We start from the raw sequence: 22,013 nt of genomic DNA on the forward strand, positions 1-22,013 counted from the left end.
CTGCCCCGGGCGGAGCGGGGTCCGCCGGGGGACGGAGGGGGGCTCCGCCCCGGCCCCGGGAGGCGGCGGCAGCCCCCGCTCCCGGAGGCGGAGCCAGCGCCCGGCGCGGCGCCGGGGGCTCGGGAGCCACATCCCGCACAGGAGGAGCGGGGCGGCGGCGGGAGCGGGAGCGGGGCAGCGAGCGGGGCCGGGCGGTGCGGGAGCCGCATCGCCGTGGCCGCCCCGCGCCGCTGCCCAGGATGTGGTGGGACGAGCGGGTGTCGGCGCGGTTCCGGAGAAACCTGCAGCCAACCCTCACCTACTGGAGCGTCTTCTTCAGCTTCGGCCTCTGCATCGCCTTCCTGGGGCCCACGCTGCTGGACCTGCGCTGCCAGACCCAGAGCTCCCTCTCCCAGATCACCTGGGTCTTCTTCTCCCAGCAGTTCTGCCTCCTGCTCGGCAGCTGCCTCGGAGGGGTCTTCAAGAGGACGTAAGGCGCCTGGCAAACTCATCGCACCTCCCGCGGGTGGGCTTAGCTCTCCGCAGCCCCCCCTGCTTTCCTCCCGGGCCGGGGGTGGGCAGCGCCAGCCAACCCCCCTACCCTGGGCTTCGCCTCCCTCCCCGCGTTCTCCCGCCGGGTTTGCATGGCTGAGCTGGGATGCTGCGGCCCGCGTGGGAAAACCCTGCTCCACGTGTGTCCCGGAGGGTCCCCGGCCCTCTCTCGCCCAAGCGGCTCGGAGGGGGGGGCTTCCCGGGAGGTGCGGGGCAGGAGACGCTCTGCGGGCTGCTGCTCTCCTCATCCACACGGTTTCATACCCTTGGAGAGAAGCTGCCAGTCCCCCCCAGAGCTCAGGACAGAGACAGCCTTAGTGTGAAGTTACAGCCAGAACTTCCTGGAGGGTATTAACCTGATTGTTTATCACAAAAATATTATTGGAAGCCTGTTTTAATAACCTCGGTGTCAGAGATCGAGGCACTGTCGTGCTCCTCGGGAGTCTGGGCAGACGTGAGGTGAGGTGTGAGCGGTCCTTGTGGTCTCGCTGCGGCGGGGGATGAGGGCAGAGGCAGTGCCTCGGCCGCGCAGGGTGGCCGGGGACAGCAGCACGCTTCATGGGCCAGCGAGAATCCCAGGCGCAGCCGAACGGGCATTTGCAGTGAGCCTTCTGTCTAGGATGTGTTTAAAATAAATAATACACGATGGCTCAACCTGAAAGATCGCCAGGCAGGCATTTGGTTTGAGGCTTGATGACAGCTATGCTCTGCTGAGAATCAGCTGATCATTTACATTGTCACTAATTCTTCAGGCAGTGATGTAATGTGTCAGCTCCGTGTGTGCCTCTGAGATATGCATCATATATATATATATATGTTTAACATGTATGTGAGAGAATTTTGCATGAATCCTTCGCTGCTTTAAAATGCCCATTTAAAAATGTTTTGTTAAACTCTTGTCTTGCGAATTGCGGAGGGTGTTGGCTAACGAAGATGGCATTGGAGCACCTGTTAAATTGCCATCCTGGTACCTTGAACTGTCCTGGTCCCCCTCTCCAGACAGAGCCCAAAGGCTTCATGGAGCAGCAGGAGCTGCTCCCCATCAGGCTGTGCCGGGACAGGAGGTGCGAGGTGGGGTGCGCAGGAACGGGGACAGCGCGTGGGAACCTTGCCCTGGGTCTGACACGGATCCCAGGCTGCTGGGTCAGCAGGCAGCGCCTTTGCCAGCCCCCAGTCTGCTTCGCATATGTTTGAAGGAGCAAGTGAAGGAAAATGCAGAATTGTTTCCTGCTGTCAGCTTCCTACCCAGAGCTCCTGCCCTTGGCCGGCGGGTTACACGGACCCATTCGGGGTTTTGTGCTCAGGGGCTCCCAAACTTTTAACTCTGTGGCAGCTCGTTGGGGGAAAGAGCATGTTTGTTGCTCGCTGTGGTTATGGACCAGGATGTGTTTGTGATCGCAGCCTCCTGGAGCAACGGGCTTTTGCAAAGTGTCTGCGAGCCCCAGCTGAGGGGCGGCAGCCTGGCCAGGCAGGAGGGCATGTTTTGGATAGTTGTAGCTTGCAAGCATTGTGGGGGGTTACTCTGAGTGGTGCGGCGTGCAGATGCGTGGGTTCGGATGAGAACATTAACTGTGCAGACTCCGAGAGCTCCTGGACTATCCCCTCTTCAGGCACGGACAGGTCAAGCTGTCCTGCTAAGGATTTCAACTTCTGGGCCATGCTGCGGGTTTATAAATCCAATTATCCTGGCCCCGGTGCCGGGCAGGGAGGACTGTTGGACAGGTCATCTTTTCCAGTTAGGAGACGGATAGCTGCTGGTAGAGGGTCCCAAAGCATCGCCTGCCTGTGAGCCAGCTGAGCCAAGGTCTAGCTGTAAGCTGTGCTTAACTTTTAATGCCTGAGGAACATAGACTTTGTTGCATGCTTTCGGTTAAAATACGTATTGGTGTGAGCTCTCTCAACGATGGGCTCAGGAGGGAAAGCAGTGCTGTTACTGGATTCTGCAGCACAAGTGGGTCATGGGACCTAAATAATAGTTTGTTTCTTCTCATGAGAGAAGTTGCTGAACGCTGGGTCGTAGTCTCTGCTCTCTTGGCCCAGCTGGAGTCCTGCAGCACTGGGAAGACAGAGCATAATGATGGCATCTGTCCCTTCTGTAAATCGTCACGAGCCTGGACTGCCAGAACTTGCTCCAGAATTCCCTCTTGTGCGAGATTTCAAGGAAGAAGAACATTTGCCATTGCGAGCTTCCCTGAGTGATGTAGAAATACAATTGGTGCCTGCGGTGCTCTGCGCTGGAGACGCGGGTTTGCTGCGTGGTCCCTTCCCCGGCTTGTCGGGCGATGCACAGCCGGAGCCGTGGGAAGAGCAGCTCCCCACGTAGCTGCAAGGCGCGTTGTTTAAGTTAACGCTGAGGTTCATGACACGCTGCTGCTCTCTGGTAACTCATGCTTGGGGTTTGCTGGGTTGTAATTACAAGCTCTGCTTCAAAGAAATACAGCTTTTTACAGGGTATCTGGGGTTGGGGTTTAGGTGGAGCACGTGCCCTGGCTCAAACCCTAGTGCTGCCGTGGTGCTGGGAGAGGTTCCTCGAGCAAAGATGGCCCTGGCAGCAGCTGATGCCCTCCGTAAGGAGCCCTGTGCACCCTTGCGTGAAGCATACCAAAGACTCTTGTTTCCTGGTATTACTGGACTAGATCCTCAGAAGTGCCTGATGTGGTGTGAGACTGCAAATCCAGCCAGAAGCATTGGGGTGGGAGAGCTGAGAGGACCCGAAACCCTGCCTAGACTCAGAAACCCTAGTGGGAGGTGAGCTCTTTGGTAAATCCACCCCTGAGCACCTGACACTGCAAACTCCAGGGGTGAACTCCATGCACCTGCATCCCCCGCCGCTCTCCCTCTTGCTTCCCTTGCCTTCCCCTTTTCCTTGCCCATTTTGTTGGATTTTAAGCTTGCACTGTGCAGCTAAAGTCGCGCTCCCGCTGTGCAGCTGTGCTACACGCGATTGTGACAGAAGCACCAGAGTAACTGAGAGCCCGTGCCCCAGTTTGCTTTCTTTTTTCACCCCTCATTCAGAAACTGCATTTTTGTGTCCTTCTATATTTTCTGCTTTTGCTCCTGGCGTCCAGGTCAGCTCTGAGCTAGTCCTGCTGGTGTTAGCAGGGGGGAGGAGGGGGCTGCTAGGTCTGTGGCTGCGTTGGAGCCTTGAGCAGGCTCTGCTCGAAGGAGTGATCCACACCAGGACCGAGAGGGCTGATGAGATGGGACCCTTCTTTCATCTTTACCCCTGGGTGCCTGTGCACGTCACAGCACATCAGCTGAGAGTGGATGACCCTGTTCTCTCCCTGCCCTTCAGACTCCCATCTTCTGAAGGTTTCTGTTCAAGCATGCGGCTGGTGCAGAGGACGCTTCTCACTGCAAAGGAAAGTAAAGCCTTTTGTTGCCAAAAGCAGAGCACATGGTGACTTGAGCATGAGCACCTTGGGGAAGGCAACACTCCCCAAGCCTGGCTGGTGCTTCCTGATGGAGACAGGGGTACCTGAAGACAGATGTGGGGTAATCCAGCCCCCCTCCTTCTTCCACATCCTCGCCTCATCCCCTTAGGGCTTTGGGTTTTTAATTATCAGTTTTGCAAGTCTGAATTAACCTGATTATCGTTTCTTCTTGATCTGAAGGACTTAAGAAATGCTCCCTGGGGTGGGGAAAAACATCCTTGAAGTTGAAGAGTACCTGCTGCAACAGGAACACCGAGGCGGGGGTTTATACATACTGTGTGGGAAGGGGAGGGGAAGCCTTGCGGGCTGTGACTACAGGATAGCATTAAATGCCCTAATACTATAGAGGAGATCAATGTAAGCGTTTTCAGGGGGAGCTGCAGACCTTCCCTCAAGCCTTGCGATGGAGCCAGGACATGCGCTGCATGCTCCTGAAACGGATTCCACGGCATTACAAGATTTGTTTCATGCGCTGAAGCAGAGCCTGCCCTGGGGACAGCAGCAGCTGGTGCAGAGCTGTGCTGTGCATCTGCTCAGCCGGGAACGTGGGGGCTGCTTAGCGATGGGGTGGGCAGCGGTTCACGAACCGGATCGTGGCATTAAGCCCTTTGCAGGGGTGCACTGGTTTTGCATCATCAAGACACGGGGTTCAGTCCCCATCTGAAGGTCTGGGGGTACCTCATTTAAGGATGCTCTCAGAGGTTTGTTTCTAAAGAACTCCCCCGGCTGGTTGTTCAGTGCCTCCCTGGGTGCTGAGCAGTCTCCTTTGCCCCTCAGGGATCTGGCATGGGAAGCCAGCGATTTCTTAGTCCCCCTTAATGCCGAAGCCAGGGAAGGGGACAGCGTGCTGCGTGCTGCCACCCTGGGCTGGGGGGTGCTGGTGTTTGCGGGGGGGGGTGCAATTCTGTTATTAACATCTTACGGCTGGAGGCAGGAATTTTTGCTCATGGGGGAAAAGTGAGGTGATCTTTTTAATGCTTTTTAAGGACATAACATCATCTGCAATTAATGTTTAACTAGTAATGAACGGGCTCCCTAGCCAAGCACAAGCAGTGCTGTGGTCGTTTTTTCTAGGGCTGCAGAAGAGGCGTTTCTGGGATGTCTCGGTGTGTTTTTTCCTGTTTCCCTGTCACTCCCAGCCTCAGATTTGCCAGCTGTTGGTGCCTCTGCCTCTGTCCCTTGCGCTGGGCTCCTGCTGTACCCTGGAGAGTGCTGCCTCGCCTCTCCAGGCTTGAAGCGGCTTCTCTCTCATTTGCTAGTTGTTTTCCTGCCATGACTGTGCACATCTCGCTTTGCTCCCTCCCTCCCCCAGAAATCCCACGCTGGCTCCCCGTTTTGCTGTCAGAGGAAGATCAGTAGTTACAGCTTTGCAAAACACTGGCTCCTCCAGTGTGGTCTGGCTGACGGGTGAGCGAGGCTGGGCTGGGAGATGGGAGCACACCGAGGTGCTGGTACAGCCAGGTTTGTGCCACCGGGCAGGAGAATAAAGGAGGCGTGTCCTTGGCCCGTTTTTCTCCCCGGTGCTTTTGGAGTGCACTGAAAGCAACGAGCAGGATGTGGAAGGCCAAATCACTGTGGGTTTGCGGATGAATGAGGGCCATGCAGAAGCACAGTGACATGCCCAAGGCCGGGCCGTTCTGGACGAGCAGTCAGGGCAGGAGGGCTGGCAGCATGGTGCCCAGCAGCTGCAGAGGCTCTCTGCTGCAGCTCCAGCCTGCACCTCCTCGTACCCTTCTCCTCCCTCTCTGGGCAGAGCGTGCGGACGCGGGGTGCAGACAGCCTGCGGGAGCGAGCCCATACTAGGGACATACCTGTGCATTGCCAGTCCTCTGCGGTGGACAGATGGCTGTGCCCCACATTCCCCAGCAGCAGACCCCAATTGCTAATTAGCAGCTCATCGTAGCAAGCTGCTGCTGGTTGCAATGGGCTTCACCCAGGGTTTGGGAGCCCAGGGTGGGGAAGGGACGTGCCTGTGCTACTTACTCTCTGCTGTGACTTTGTAGTTCCATCTTTCTGCTAGTTTCAGTGCTTTGCTGTCTGGTCCCTGTTTCCTTCCTTCCTTCCTGCCTTTCGACTTGGCAGCTCCGGAGCAGCGCGGTGCCAGCCCAGGCGCCGTTCTCCAGCGAGCTGGCTAGCGCCCGGCTCACGCCGAGAGCAGCCTCCCCGCTCAGCCAGGCAGGCCTGCCTGCGCTGCTGCCAGACTCGAGATGTAATGCACCAGCTTTACCTCTACCGCGCGCGTCCCCTGGGCTTCTCCGATGGACCGCGTGGGTTGGAAAGTGGCTGCCTGCACTGGGAACGGCAGCAGTGCTGCATCCCGTCCTGTCGTGCTGGGGGAAGGGACGATGCTGCCAGAATGGAGCACAGAAAGGGAACTGCAGGAGCTCCCCAGTGCTCTGTGTGAGGCAGGACAGCACGTGCTGGCAGCTCCGGGATGACACGGTGATGTGGATGCCAGCAGCTCTCTCCCTGCAGGCAACTGGGATTGCCCAGCAGCTCACATGCTCGCGTAGCCTGCTTGTGCGATACAGCCCTGCATAAGAAATGCCCTGGAGCTCCTCCAAAGTCATGACGTGGCCTCACCTGCATGTACCCATGTCCTTTCCCATTCCCAGATCTGCCCAGTTAACAAGGGAAGGTTCTCAGGCCCTGTTGTGCCTTGAGATGTGCAGAACATGAGCTCGAAGGGATGGTCACTCTTCACGCAAGCTGGGTGGAAGATCTGTCTCTTCAAGGCATCGCCCTCCACGCAGGAGATGGCAGTGCCCTAGGCTGGCTACGGCTGTGACATGGAGGCGTGGGGGTGCAGGGTGTGTAGCATCTCCCTTGCCTTGTCAGAAGAGCATGTGCTGGAGCTGCATTAGTTGGAATTACACCCTGTGGGTGCATCTTTTGCTAATGCCTGTGCCACTGACTGACCTGGGGCTGAAAACGGGAGGCAGGGCTGTGGTGTGGATGTTGCTCTCATGGTAGTAATTCTGTCGTCTTTCCTCTTTCCCTGTCTCAGGTTGGCTCAGTCCTTGTTTGCACTCTTCGCCTCATCACTGGCAATCTCCTTGGTCTTTGCCATCATCCCTCTGTGCCACAATGTGGTGGTCCTGGCTGTGGTCATGGCCGTGGCAGGACTGGCCATGGGTTGCATCGACACCATCTCCAATATGCAGCTGGTGAAGATCTACCAGAAGGACTCAGCCATCTTCCTGCAGGTGAGCATGGAGCCCGCGTCTCCCCTCTGGCTGTGCTTCCTCCTCAGAGGAAGAGGAGTGAGGGGCTCGGCCAGCCTCCCTGCAGAGAAGAGCAGTAAACCCCGCTGCTCTACTTGCACGTCTCATCTCTTGCAGGTCCTTCATTTCTTCGTGGGCTTTGGAGCGCTGCTAAGCCCACTGATAGCTGACCCCTTCCTCTCGGACACCAACTGCATCCTCTCAAATTCCACAGTTAACGCCTCCAGCAACCTCCCTCACATCCGCAAGTCCCTGGTCCCGCACCATCCAGGCAACCTCTCCCATTACGACCTGCCGATGAAAGGCATGGTGGTCACGCGCGTCTCCTACGCCTTCTGGATCATGGCCCTCATCAACGTAAGTGCTGCAGCTGGAGTGGCCCAAGCTGTTGCTGGGGTCCTCCCTGCTTCTCAGCTTTGCAGGCGGCCGTTGGTGTTGGGGGGTGTTGGTGCCTGTTTGGTGGTCCCAGCGATGGAAGGAGGCATGAGGATGGTTGTGCTGGTCCGCAGCAAAGGTTCAGTTTTTGCCAAGTGCCTGGTTTCCAGCAGGTGCCTGGGGCGGGAGGGCAGGACTCTCAAAGCTGAGCCAGGGATCGCTGCGCTGTCAGATGTGATAGGGTCGATGTAGTGTCCTGCGGGTGTTTGTCTGATCTCTCTGGGAGCAGGTTGCACCTCCAGCATCCCCCTGGGCAGGAGTTACACCAGCTGACTACACTCGGAGCACCAGGTCATCCTCCGCGGTCAGCCTGGGGAGGAGCTCAGTGGTGTGGGGGTGGGTTGGCGGGAGGGCGATTTGCAGTGATATTCGTAGGAAAGTGCCCATCGAGGAACTGAGTTACTGGGGCCGAAAGCTTGATCGGGGTGTCTCTGCCTATTTGTTACATTTCCCTGGTGATGGGCAGCAGATGTAAAAGTCCTGTGGCCCTTCCTTTGGGAGAGAGATGGAGTTTAGTGCCTGTCCACTTTCTCTGTTCTGCTGAGTCCCAAAGCTGATCTCCAGCAAGCTGTGCTTGCCTGCAGGCTGTGGGCTCTCTCTGAAATGTTGCTCTGTTCCTTACCCCCCAGTTAATACCCTGAATCCCAACATGGTTAAATACAGCTGGTGCCTTGCACAGCCTTGCTGAGCCATGGCCATCGTTGTGCCCGTCCCCAGTCCCTCCGCAGCAGAGCTAGCTAAGCTGCTGTCCTTTCCCTGGTGGCAGGAGTCCTTTGAGCGTGTGTGTAATTGTCCATGTAGATCTGGAGCGATAAGAGCAGAGTGTGTGGTTGCAGCGAGCATCGGCCCTGTCGAGTGGTGCTGTTCCTGCCAGGATTGATGCTGAGGGCAGCCCTGCTCAAACTCTGCAGAGTGCCCGGTTATGCTTCGTGCATGGGAATTCCTGCTGGCAGCGTCCCGGGGTCCCCTCTGTGAGCGGAGCAGAGCCCAGCCTGCGTAGCCTTTGCCATAAGGTGCTCTGGTGTCTGTTTATAAAGAGCATGCCAGGGTAGGGGCTGCCACGCTGCTGCCTGTTTTGCTCACCTGGAGACCTCCTCTAGTAGAAGAGAAGGGTGATGCTGCCAGAAGGACCTCTCCCTGCCTGTCTGCCCTGCAAGTTTAGCCATTGCCCTTCTGCCAAAACACGGGGATGCACTGGTGCTCCTTCTCCCTGTCCCAGGCCAGCGAGCAGCCCTTGGTCTTCCACCACTCCATCTGCCATAGGCAAAGGGAACAGGTTTCTTTGTGCTTTTGGTCTTCCCATTTGCTGAATAACTAAAACATACCCCAGCGCACATAATCCCAGGGCTTTTGTTAGCCCGAGGCCCGCGCAGCACGTCAATGTGAGGAGAACAAGCAAGTGAAATAGCTGGGCAGGCGCCGTAATGAGCTTCTTTGCAGAAGTACCAAAAAGAATGTGCTCTGCCTAGGAGGAGAAGCCAGCTTTAATTACTCCGACTCCGCATATGCCACGGGAAATGTGCTTTTAATTACACCAGAGTGTTATCTATTTTGCCAGTCAATCCCGAGCAAACTAATTTAGTTTTGAAGGCAGCGTTTAATATCTGCTCTCAATACCACGATGTGTCTGATACCTGGAGTGCCGATGGGAGGGTGCCAGACCCCTCTGGGTCCTAGCGGTGTCCCATGGACATCTCGGGAGCAGGATGGGACCCCAGGCTGAGTCCGGCTGTGCCCTGCCGCTGATGCGTAGCAGGTCATGAGCTGGGCTTGTGCATCGCTGCACGCTCAGGTGCTGTTTGCATGTGTGTGCACGCACCGAATAGGATCGCCGGGAGCACGGCAGGGAGTCCTGGTGCTGGGTTTGGTGGTGGTTTGGGGATGAAAGTTAGGTAACAAACATAAGAGGAGCAGGGAGCTGGACGTACGCCGCACGCGATGCTCCTGAGTGCATCCCCTTGCCAAAGCCGAGCTGTTATTGTCTTTCCCAAAGTCTCGCTGAGGGAGCTGACTTAATTCTGTGTTTAAACTAAATAACCCAGCCCACCGGCTGGAGATACTGAGAGCAGCTCAGCTCCAAAGGTCAGCAATTTTCTTTAAGGTATAAACGTCAGACAAAGATGATGATAATTGGTATTTAAAACCCCAGGGAAGTGGATGAAATGAGTAAGCTATAGAAATGGAAACCAGGACCAGCAGCTTTGTTATAAAATGGTCAAAAACACAATCCCATCCCAGTTTTCGCAGGGCTGTGTGTATTCTGACAAGACACAAGCTGAAAGGATTAGTTTCAATTTCTTGCTTTTTTTAAAGTGGAAATGCCTCGCTTTGGCCTAAATGCAGTGTGTAAAGCTGACAGAATAGTTGTTTCGATGTTATTGAAGCAAAATGTTTTTGCTTTAGTAAAATTAAGTGGTTCAACATTATCAAAATGAAGTGCTTGGATGACTCCCGGCCAAAATTTTTCATTCTAAGAGAAAATTTTGGCTTTTCATCCAGATTTGGAACAAAAACATATTTTAAAATTCAGTTTCCCACAGAACGGAAATTTCATCATCCAGCTCGTTCCAAGGGGCTGGAAATCAGGAAAATGTTCCTCTGAGAGGGATGTGTTTATCCGGAAGGTGGTTTCCCAAGGGAAGCGCAGGGCTCTCCATTGTGCTTAGGTTGCTTAAAAGTAGCCTGGATACAATAGCAGGGAACAGTCCTGTGCTCCTGGGGGGAGAGACTGGCATAGAAACTGGAGGGAAGGATTTTGGATTATACCCGCGCCGAACTGCCTGATGCAGCAACTCATTGAGTCTATAATAATGGTTAAAAGCTGCCGGGGGGAGGGGAACATCCCCGGTGATTCAGCGAGCGGAGCTGGAGTGCCGGGCCCGGCTCTTGCTGCCCACTTTGCCCGTCAGCCCGTGCGGGCTCCCAGCGGGATGCTCGGATGCCCCTCTCCCCCTGGAAAAGAGAAAAGCCTTCCATTGAAAAAGGCGAAGCGGAGTTGCTCTGGGAGGAAAGCCCACGAGCAAATGGTTATCGCAGCAAGATCCCTGCCTGCTCAGGAGGGAGGGCTGGGGGGAGACGGGGACTGGAGGTGACCAGCTTGGTGCGGTCGTGCTGTGGGGAGGGGGCACCGGCTCTGCGGGGCAGGGCGGTGCTTTGACAACCAGCGTCTTTATTTAGGGGCTGTGTGTGCGGTTCCTCTCCGGTTCTCGCTGTTTGGGCTCCCCGTGGCGTGGGAAGGCTTTGATAGCTCTCTGCCTCGCACCAAGCAGCGCAAGCAGCCGATGTGTCGGCCCCAGGAAAACCGAAGCTGCTTTAGGAGCCGAGTAGCAAGATCCTGTCCTAAGCATGGTGGCCCTGCCCGTGTGTGTCTTGGCACATGTCCTGGCTCCAGCAGCCAGCGAGGCTCATCATCGCACCCGACCTCTCCAGCGGCTGCACGGGGGAGCTGTGGATGGGGAGGGGGGCTCAGCGCCCACCTGGCAGCTCGTGGTGGTGGCCGTGCTCATGTGGGCAGTGGAAGGGACAGTCCTTGAGCTGTCCTTGCCCTGTGGTCGGGGTAGGCTGCTCCTCCAGGGTGGGTTTGTCCCTTCGCTTGGTGAAACATGCCCTGGCAGGGCTCTGGTGTTCGGCTCCGTTTGCTCTTCTCCATCAGCTCACGTAATGACTGAACTGCTTTCGGGGATGCTCCGTCCCTTGTACGCGCCCTGGATTTGCGGCTGGCCCCTCCTGTGGGCCAAGAGGCCACAGGTCACTGCCCCCTGGCGATGGAGCCCTGGGAACCTGCTTTCTGTTGAGCTTCATCCTTTGCGTTTCCCCGCTTTCCTGAGCTCGCTTTGGTGTGGTGGCAGCCCATGGGTGAGGGCTGTGCTTGGTCATGGGTGAGTCTCCAGCTTTTGGGCATTTCCTACCAGAAACGGCCAGCACTGGCGAGCAGCTCACGGCTGATGGGGTCAGAGCCCTGCAAGATGGTACGGTCTGGATAAAGCAAAAGGGAGCTGCTTACTTTAGAGATGAGGATCTGGGGAGCAGGGATATGCCTAAGGTTTGACTGGGAATAGGAGGAGCCTGGAGCTGGGGCCCTTTTCTTTATAGGCACTGAGTGCTCCTTAATGCTGGAAAGGCCCAGAGACGTTATCTGTATGGCCAGTCCCTCTGCGTGGGTTTTTTTGGGTTTTTTTTTTTTTGCAAAATCTGCAATTTAGAAGAATAAAATCTGGTCCTGACCTCCGGAAGGATTAGAACTATCAAGCAAATGCGTTTTTCTTCCATGGGACCGAACTAACTGTTCCTATTCCCATTGTTCCCAGAACAATGAAGTCCTCATAAATGAATTCGGGCAAGAGAGGCAGGGCAGGGGGGGAATTCTCCATACATTTAAATCGTGCCACGAGCCAACAAAAGGCAGGAAATTTGGAACTAGAGCTCACACTTGCTCACAGACATGTAGAAAACAAGCGCTTGGCGGCTGGAGAGTGAGCTGTCACTTAGGATTTCCTGGCTTTCTCCCCCAGTTTGTTGCAGAATAAACACCACTTGGTTGCGGCGGGAGGAGAAGGGAGGGCTGGTGAGGGGCAGACCCAGCTTCATTTGCTTCCTTCTGTTTTCTCTCCAAAAAAAGGAGCAAGCGCCTCCGGGCTTGGAGGCACCACCGAGTCGTGGGTGTGCGTGGGGAGCGGGCTCATCCCCAGGCACACGGCAGCGAGGGAGCGCGGTGCCGGGGGCCCGCCGCCGCCGCTGCCGCGTGATGGATCCAGTGGGCAGGTACAAGCCCACGGTCCCTGCGTGCATTAGCATCAGGCAGAAAGCCAGGCAGAAAGCAGGGAACAGCGCTGGCGGGGCTGTCGTGTGCTGGGAGCCTGCGCAGCAGCAGCCCTGGGTGCGTGGGGGTCTCTAAGGCAGCGACAGCCGAGAGGGCGGTGGCTGGAGGCTTGCTGCCTCCAGCCCAGGTCCCTCAGCAGAGGCCGTACCCAGGGGCTGTTGGAAGCAGCTCGGCTGTAGCGGTGCTGTCATTGTTGGCCTGGGAACCACGAGCTCGTCTCTTACGAGATGCTGAGCAACCTCTGCTAATGGCTGGAGATGGGCAGAGCAGGCCTTGGAGCAGCTTGCTCTTCCCTCACAAAGAATTCCAGCCACAGGTCTCCCACTAAAGCTGTTCTGCTCTCCATGGGCAAAAGAGATACTTTATTATTTTACTTTTTGGGCAGGAGTAGCCAAATGCTTGGAAACCAGAACATTTTGGTTTTGAAGGGCTGATGCGGTGCTTCATGAGGTTTGTATTTAGGTGCCTTCTGCTCCAGTGTCCCTGTCCCCCACCCCAGGTGAATGCTTCCCAGCCCACCTCCCTCCCACAGGGACTGGCGGGAGATGCCCAGCCATGCTCCAGACAGGGAGTCTTTGCTCTCAACTTGCCTTTTTTCCTTTTTTCTCCCCCTCCCTGCCCTAACCAGGCTCCGTCCCTCCTGCAGTGTCCCCTCGCCAGCCCCTGTCCTTGCTCCGAGGTCAGGGCAGCGTGAGGCTGCTCTTGGAGGTTAATTCGGGCACATCTATTGCAGATGCTGAGTGCGGCTTCCTAAAAGGCCCTCGCCAGTGGGGAACTGGGCGGTATTTTGCACGGGATTTGTCGTGCTTACCTGACCCTCTCTGTTCCTCCCCAGCTGCCGGTCCCCATCGCGGTGTTCTTCTTGCTCTACAAGGAGCGGATGGTGCCGTGCTTCAACAGCAGCAGCCACCCGCTGCTGTCGGCCGACGAGCTGGCGATGGAAACGCGGCCCACGGAGAAGGACGATCTCTCCACCGCTGTGCAGAGACCCCGCGCGGCAGGAGGTGAGCTGGAGGCACCTCTCTGGTAGGGTTGGAGGAACGGGGAGTGCGCAGGGGGAGAAATAAGCCCTATTTCTGAGTGTCTCCGCTGAGTTTAACAAGTGAGATCCATCGCTATTGTCTAAGGGGGAGACTTTCTAAAACGTACATGTGAATGTAATCCAGAAGTACCCAAACAATCCAAACAGACAATTTGGTGCCCAACTGCCCTCAAATTAGGTGGGACCATAACCCCTGAATAGACATTAGGGTCCTGCTGTTGGGACTCCAGGCTGCTTTTGTCCAAGCTGTCCTAAAACTAAACCTGGGCCCCCAAGTCATTTAAGCACACGTGGAAGTTGTGCCCCTTCGTTTCCTTCTGGTGTTCGGTCAGGTTTTGAGCTGCCTCTGCTGACTGCTCGGTTTAAAAGTGGTCGTCGTGCTGCGGAACGCTGATTTATAATAAATCTGTAAGGAATAAGGACAGGGCCTTTGTTTGAGCGGAAAAGTTGAACTCCAGCAATAGTTTGCTCTTGAACTTGTGACTACACCCTGTTTTGGGGACAATAGTAACATTGTTCTTTGCTACCCAAGAGAAACGTATCGAAGTAAATTCTTCAGCTAAATAGTGAATCTCGGAAGTGAATCGTATCGTAGGGTTGTCAGAGTGTTTAGCGTTATTACAGAAGAGGTGGCTTTATCTGAACAATAAAAGGAAACTTTAGGGAATACTTGAAGGTGGAGGAGTTAGAGATGTGGTGAGGTACTGCAGGGAAGGATCACAGGTGTCCCTAATGGAGTGGGTTCTCTGGTGTCTGATAAGGCTGTGCTCATCTGATAGCATTTCCCTTAACTGAGACACTGATGGTTTCTTTCCTCAACCCAGCTGCCCGTTTTCATACAACCCATTAGAGCTTCATGTTCTTCAGATCTCCATCTTCCTCTTCAGTGCTGTTGAGATTAATCCTTAGAGAAGCAGGAAGGCTGTACACTGGCTGCTGTGGTCTTTGACAGGCACGTCTGTGCTGGCAAAATCCCTCCTTCCCCATAGAAGTAGTGAGAATTTCATCTTTGCCATGCAGGAGCAACTGTCTCACCTGCACAGGACTCCGGGTGCCGCCACCTTAACAGCAGCCCTTTGCACGTCCCAGAGCGGTGTGATACAAGCGTGAGGACAGGAGAGTCGGGAATTCCTGGGGCCCTGACCCCCCAGCTTTGGCAGACTGTGCCTCCCGGTGGTCTAGCCAGAGGAGGCGACACTAGCTCTGTGTTTATCACTCTCTTTCCCAAAGTTGGCTTATTTGGTTAAATACCGTTTGTCTGAGGAATGTGAGCTGTCCTGGGCAGGACTCTCCTGTGTGGTGGTGCCAAGGACGAGGGGCTCTGAGCACGAGCGCTATGGTCGAATGGGCTTGTTTCTATTGACTCTAAGAGCGGGGCCAGCCATGTGTTGCTCCTGAATGGGAAGAGGAGCACAAGCTGCTACAGTCAGAGAAGTAGCAAGTATCCTGGAGAGCTAGGATCCCAGTCTGTGGACAGCAGCCCGTAAGCATATCTGTCTTCCTTCTGGAAGTTTAGAGGTAGGTAAAGAAAAGGAGGAGGTTGTGCCAGCAGAGGTTAGCAGTGCTCCACGTTGTTCCCTGTCCTCTATGAATCTCTGTCTTGCAGCTGAGCGCAAAACAAATCCCCATTGCGGGCTGGCAACCACCCAGCCCCAGGGGGACGTTCCAGCTAAGTTTGCTTTGCATTGTTTTTCACCAGGTCATGATGACTTATTTAGCTGCTGCCAAAGCAAAAACTTCAGAGGGGCTTCTTACACCTACTTCGCAGTCCACATCACTGGGGCTCTTGTTCTCTTCATGACTGATGGGATTGTGGTGAGTTCAGCTGATAGAGGGATCTTGTCTGAGCAAAGCTATATGGCTTTCTTCTTTCCAAATCACTTGTAACAGCCCAAACCCAGCACATGTCCTCTGCGTCCAGTGGGCTGGACCCGAGGGTCTGCCGGCGCAGCAGTCTGGTTCCCGAGGTAGCTCAACGCAAAGCTAATCGTAGTCAGGCTGATATGTGCCCTGCTTCTTGGGAGGGTTTTGTGGCTTCTCCTAGGCTCTGTGGTGTTGCAGCTAGGTTGCTACTGCTACTAACCTAGAGTAGAGCTGGAGTTGTGATGCTGTCTACGTGTACGCAGTGGAGGTCTCTTCTCACTTCAGCCAAGAGGCAAGAAAAAGCTTCATTTTATTTTGTAAGAAATAGTGGCTCTTTGTTTGGTGGGTCTCCTGAGCCCTCAGAAATCCAAGACGAGAGCATGCGGGGATGGTGCGGTCTCTCTAGCGTGGCCCGGCAGCTTGTCCCTGGCCGGCGCAGTCGCACGGGGTTCTCCACGCTTCTGTCCAGGCGAGGAAGGCTCGCTCTTGGCTGGCAAGTTGCTGGTCTTTTTCTTTCAACAGTTTTGTCTCGATCCCCTCATGGTAAAATACTGCTGGGTCTTACTAGGGCATTAAATAGGGTCCTGAAACATGAGCGGGGTTACCCAAAGCAGCTGTCAGATATGGGAAGATTCCAGAGCCTCCATCTTTAAGAACCCGGAGCTGATCATCCTTGATGTGGTAGGTTTTGCAAGTATGCAATTCCAAAAGGACAAGACAGCCCCTAGGGAAGAGAGCATCTCTGCAGACAAGAGCTTAGCATGCATTTTTACCTAGTGATGCTAAGTCTTGCCCTTTTAGGAGAGCTTAAGTCCTGTGTCCTACTTCTGGTGGAAGCCTGTCTCCAGCTGCAAACCCTCGGGTCAAGGTTCATTGAGATGTGGTAGCAGATCCATAGGTGGGCTCTCCAGCACTATCACGTTACTGTGAATCCTTGAGGGACAGGTTGAAGTTGCAAAGCCTGGAAGTCACCACATCAATGTGACACGCTGTTTTGTTTTCCCTGCAGGGAGAGTACTCGGGCTTCATTTACAGCTATGCGGTGGAAGAGCCTCTCTCTGTAGTACATAAAGTGGCTGGCTACCTGCCCAGCCTCTTCTGGGGATTCATCACACTGGGCAGGCTCATCTCCATCCCTGTGTCCTACCGAATGAAGCCAGCAACTATGGTCCTCATCAATGTGGTACGGCTGGTTTGACTATGTTTTTCTTCTGCTTGCCTGCAAGAGGCTGTCCAGTTTTGGCTCTGATGCGCAGAGCTGCAGCCGCTCTCATGCCATACCTAGGGCAGGTTTGCACCAGGCAGAGCCTGACGAGCGCAGCATCCAGGCCGAGCTGCCTTAGCCTTGCTCTGCGTCGCTGCCGCTGCACGTTCGCAGCTGACTCTGATGCACGAGGTAGCTAACACAGCTTGATTGCGCTGCCTGTCCGAGCTCGCGTCTCGGTTAGTCTCACGTTAGATGTGCGAAAGCACCTAGTAAAGTGTCTGCCAGCTTTATTTACTTTGCACACTGTCTTCTCTGGCATCTATGGGGATGTTAATGCCCACGGTAGCCATGGGAAAGTGAAGGCAGATAGTTCAGTAGATCCTCTGAGTGTAGCAGCTGTCAAACCAATGTGATGTGAGGTTGCTTAAATGAATAAAACGCATTCACCTGAAGAAAGGGGAAGGAATCCTGCAAGGATATGTAAGGGAGATGCGTGTAAGGATGTGGCAGACAACAGGGAGGGAGTTGTTCCCATTCACACTTCTTACAAAAAAAGAAAAAAAAGAAGAAACAAGTGAGAAGGCAGTTAATTTACAATTTAAACCAGAAGTTATTTTGGTAGCGAGTTTCACAGTTAATATTGCGAGGCCAAGAACGTTTAACACGTGGCGAGAGAACAGGAGGGACGGTTCACATTGGGATGTTTTCAAGATTTGGGCCCATCTCTTTTTGCGGACGGGAGGCAGGCGAGGCAGCCGGCTCGGCACCTCGCTGCTGGTAGCTTTAAAAACTGAGCTTAGCTACCAATAAATACAGCCAAACGAAATACGATTGTTTTAAAAATGAGTGTCATCCCCTATCTCAGCACACGGTCGCTACTTACGTGGGAGCAGGGGAAGCTCAGCATCAGCAGATCCCGCGCCGGTTTCACTAAGAACAGTCCCGTGCATCGCCCCGATGCATGTTACCGACTTAACCACTTGGCCGAGCTGCACGACCGCGCTGTTAGCGACCCTGAGGACAGGACTACTGCTTTAGCTGCTGCTGGTATTTGGAGAGAAGAGAGAATAGCCTCCAGCCCTGAATGGAAGCCTTCTCGCTTCCCCTTAAAGGCAACGGTAGTAACACCGCCCGGGCGCAAAAACGCCCGCGCCCGACGCTGAGCCCCCCGTGCGGTACGGCTGTGTGCAGTGAGGCACACCAGCTCCTGGAGCCATTGCGGCATTACAGCAAACTGCGGTTTAAATTCAGTTTCTTTAGAATCCAGATTGCTCCTGTGTACGTGCACACGCCCATCATCAGGGCCTAAACACTTCAAAATTAACCTGAGCTGGAATTGCGGAGCTCCCTCTGCTGACTCTGCGCCTTGGCTGGCTCGCGAGCGCTGGGCGCCCCAGCAAGCCGGAGGGGACGCTCATGTAAATTTAGTTGGCTCCTTGGCTTTACTGCTGCGCCTGGTTTCTTGGCAGTTACTGAGAGTGAGTCAAGTCTTTAACCTGCTGAATAAGACTTATTAGTGAGACACGTAAATGTTATGCAAGCAGCAGTACATTTGTATTGAAAGCTGGAGAGAAAAAGTATTTTTTCAGATATGATCTTTTCACAGATATGATTTTACCTAATGAAGGTGAGACTTAAGTACCAAGTTATGTTATAAAGTCCTGTTATAGAAAGTACCAAATTCTTTACAGTGAAGGTAGATGGCTTTTATTTGGCTAGTTACTTCAGTTTTTCAGAGATTGGGATTTTTTTTTCAGTATCGTTTTGGGTATTGATTTTTTTGTTTGTTTTACAAAATAGTCTGGAAAAGAAAAATCTAGAGCCTACGGCAACTCAGCAGTTACCTCCCTACTGACTCCATGCATGTCGTTCACAGGTTGGAGTCCTGATAACCTTCCTCCTGCTCCTGATTTTCTCCTACAGCGTTGTCGTCTTGTTTGTGGGGACGGCGTCCCTGGGGCTGTTTCTCAGCAGCACCTTCCCCAGCATGCTCGCCTATACGGAGGACATCCTGCAGTACAAAGGTGAGCCGGGACTTGGGCGGACTTTGAAAGCAGGCGGGTGTTCAAGACCAGAGCTCAGATACACCTAGCAACGCCTTCCCTCTTCAGGGATCCTGGGAGGCCTGGAAGAAAGATCTACTTTTGAATGCAATGTTTATTCAAGCTTGTAGTCAGAAAACCAGCCTGCACAAATCCTGGCTTCGTTGTACTAATAACTTCTACAGGCAGGGATCCAGACTGGTTCTTCGATTCCTGCAGCTTTAGGGCTTTTGGGGACTGACAAGAATATCTGCTTTAAAGGCTTACAGGGAGCTAGTTTTGAAAACATCATCCAGATTATCAGTGAACTGAAAAGCCTTACAGGAGGTCCCTGCCAGCCTCTGTCTCTGGGGCAGTGATACAGAAGAATGAAAAGCATTCTAGCAAGAAGCAACATCACCTCTGCCAACAGAGACAAGTGACAGAACAGGCGTTGGTTTTTTTTTGCTTGAACTTTTACCTTTCTGCACGACCACAGGTTAGAAGAGGCACTCTCAACACTAGATGGGAACGTACATTAAGTATTTGTGACTCTTGTATGGAGAGCTCCATGAAAGAGCAGTTTCAAGAAGCTACAGGCTGATCCTGCTGGCTGTTTCACCCGTCCCCTGCCAACATCACTTGCACTATTTCTTTGCAGGCTGTGCCACGACCGTGTTAGTGACTGGAGCTGGAATTGGAGAGATGGTACTACAGTTGCTGGTGGGATCGGTAAGTGTGGGCAAGGCAAGCCAAAAACTAAGTGGAAACCTTAGTCCTGGTTTTGGGCAGCTGCTGGGGAAAAAAAGCACTGCCGTTACCCTTGAGGCATCAAATAGTAAAGCTCTCACTGAATGCTGACCAGGTATTTGAGTGCTGTGATGACATGTCTGCTCTTTTTTTTCCCCCCTCCAATTGCAGATTATACATGATCAGGGCAGCTACAGTTTCCTGGTCTGTGGGATGATCTTTGGAGGCTTGGCCTTTACCTTCTACGCTTTCCTCTTGTTTTTCCACAGGATGTACCCCAAGCCCTCAGCAGGTAAGAAAGCACCAGCACTCAGCCCTGCTTTATAATGAGAGGAAGAGCAGCATATGCATCAATACATAAGCAGGGTGCAGCGCTTCAGCAAAATGCAAGGAAATGTTTATTTTACTGCTGCTTCCTCTCCCCTCTTCCTGCTCCGACTTGCCCACAAAGCCTTGGCAGCCACAGCCCAGGGCTTGCTTTCTTTTCTGTTGGAGAAGCAAGGGGAAAAAGTAGGAATGGTCTGTGGAGGGCAGAGGATGCCAGCGGTGAAAGCACTACCGTGCTGCTGCAGAGCTAGCAGGCGTAAGCCCTCCTAGCAGGGGCTGCACAAGCGTCCCTGCGCTGTTCCCTGGCTAAAACCCACGGAACAAGCAAAGGCAGCTGTCGGGCTCTTGAGGAAAGCCTCACTGCTAAAGGATTTCTCCTAGGCGTTGCCTCGGTCTGCGCCCGGTATTTGCTTTTATAAGCACCGGTTGTCAAAGGAGCGCTGTGTGACAGGGAGAAGGCTTGCCCAGGTTACTGGCAAGGGAGGCCTTTCTTCCACGGGCGGTGAAGCAAACCAGTGCGGTGGGTGCTAGAAGAGCAACACCCCTGTTTGGGAGGGCTCACGCACATCCCCTTAAAGCTCAATAGACTCGGTACCGTCAGCTGACGGATCTACTGTCAATTTTGCAGATATGGATGATGCCTCACCTGACAAACCAGCAGTAATGGATGACACCGGACAGTATCAGCGCTAAAGCCGTGGCCAAGCCCTAGACAAGCAATAAAAGAACCACACAATTAAGCATTACTATTAAGGATGATTTCACATTTAATGACTGAATCATGCAAGTTTTCTGCAATCAAAAGCACATTAGATTGGGTAAGTCAGAATTAAGAGAACATCCTAAAACACTGCCTCAAGCCAAGCACAAGCTGCCCGTGTCATACGTACCAAAAAAGACAACTGTAAGCGTCAGACCAGCCCTGTGTCTGAAAGGCTGCGGTGTCTGGCAGGGATGACGGGAGACCAGTTACTCCTGCAGATGAACTTTCTTACCAGTTTGGGATGGAGGGTGGGAAGGAAGAGGTTCTCGCTGTTCCGTATCTAAGACTGACTATCTCCTGGCTTAATCATTGACCTTAACGGCTTTTTCTTTTGGCCTGCAATGCACAGAAGCCCCTACGAGTTACAGCACAATACGGGATTCGGCATTCATGTTTGTGCAACGCTGACTCAAGTATCTGCCACCTCCATGCGTAGTGCCAAAGGGGAACAATTCCACAAGCGGTAGAACCCACCAAGTGCACGGGGGTAGCAGGACCTATCTATAGTTGCACAGTTGATTCTTGTATATCACACGTGTTCACTAAGACAGTGTCTTACTCAGCATGCTAGGGCCTCTCGATTACTAAAATCATTAGCTTTTTTCTTTAGAGTCAAGAATGGGTTGTGATGGTTTGTTTTGCTTTAAGTCACTAGTTTAGCTGCTACCGTTGCAGTGTCTTTAAGGGTGGTTTTATTTCTAGCTTCCAGTTGAAGCTTAAACAAGAGGTATTTGGGAGCCAGCCTCCAGCTGCTTAATCTGTGCAATACTTATTATACAGGTGCCTTCTATAAGGTACTCTTATAACCCACGCATGACCTATTACACGCTACGAAGAAAGGACTGGCTTTAGAAGAATGTAAAGCTACATACATCTATTTCTTCAGTGAGTGATTGGACATGTACTTTTTGCTTTAACTGCTGTATGTGGATGTACATATGTACGTGTGTATATAAAGCAGTGTTTGATTAAAGGTGATTGATTGCTAGATTCTCAGCATGACTGGACTTGGGTAACTTAGTCTTGGCCAGAAACAGCTTATCAGCTACCGCCTTCACTAGGTCTGGCTTATTTCTCAGACTGAAGCTGACAGGTGTTTGAGGCCAATTGGTTTTAGCATTTCTATTCTTCCAAGGAAGATCTTACCTTCCATAAATACCTTCACAAGTTCCCATGGGTGGTTGTGTAGAAAAACTCTCAAAAGCGTAGCCTCGTTGACTTGCCTTTGCCTCCCTCCCGCGGAGCGCGCATCAGGCCGTGCAGGAAGGAGCTAAATGCAGTGGAATTTTGGGCTAGACTAATCCATGGGCTGCAGGAGCCCTCCCGCCTCCCATCCAGCGCAGTAGGTGCTGTACTTCTTCTCTCACACCACAGGATGCCACTGTTACTCTCCTCGAGAGCCCCCGAATGAAAAAAGTGGTGCTGCAAAACCCATTCGCAGCAAAAAAACCCCACCCCAATCTGTCATTAATAGAGCCCCTCCCACCATGACAGCATTCTCTCCATCCCCCTACAGAGGAAGCGAGCACGAAAAAGGCAATGAGGGAGTTTACTTTGAAAGCAGTCGACTCACATCACACCTGCATCGCACCAGGGG

The 22,013-nt window shown here is 53.6% G+C and overlaps 2 protein-coding genes across 2 annotated transcripts in view; one reads left to right on the forward strand and one right to left on the reverse strand.

Annotated features, from left to right (window-relative positions):
* Positions 1–22,013, reverse strand: part of KLHDC8A (kelch domain containing 8A) — a 176,831-nt gene that overhangs the window by 128,567 nt on the left and 26,251 nt on the right. The gene's annotated exons all lie outside the window — the stretch shown is intronic.
* On the forward strand, positions 91–21,415 carry MFSD4A (major facilitator superfamily domain containing 4A). The gene is made up of 10 exons (XM_064472214.1): positions 91–469; positions 6,973–7,171; positions 7,307–7,546; positions 13,279–13,447; positions 15,185–15,300; positions 16,358–16,531; positions 18,432–18,579; positions 19,238–19,308; positions 19,498–19,618; positions 20,282–21,415. Exons 1-10 carry the CDS (start codon positions 240–242, stop codon positions 20,344–20,346), a joined length of 1,533 nt encoding a protein of 510 aa, XP_064328284.1. The 5' UTR covers positions 91–239; the 3' UTR covers positions 20,347–21,415.

Source organism: Phalacrocorax carbo, chromosome 23 (genome assembly GCF_963921805.1).
Source record: "Phalacrocorax carbo chromosome 23, bPhaCar2.1, whole genome shotgun sequence".
NCBI lineage: Eukaryota > Metazoa > Chordata > Aves > Suliformes > Phalacrocoracidae > Phalacrocorax > Phalacrocorax carbo.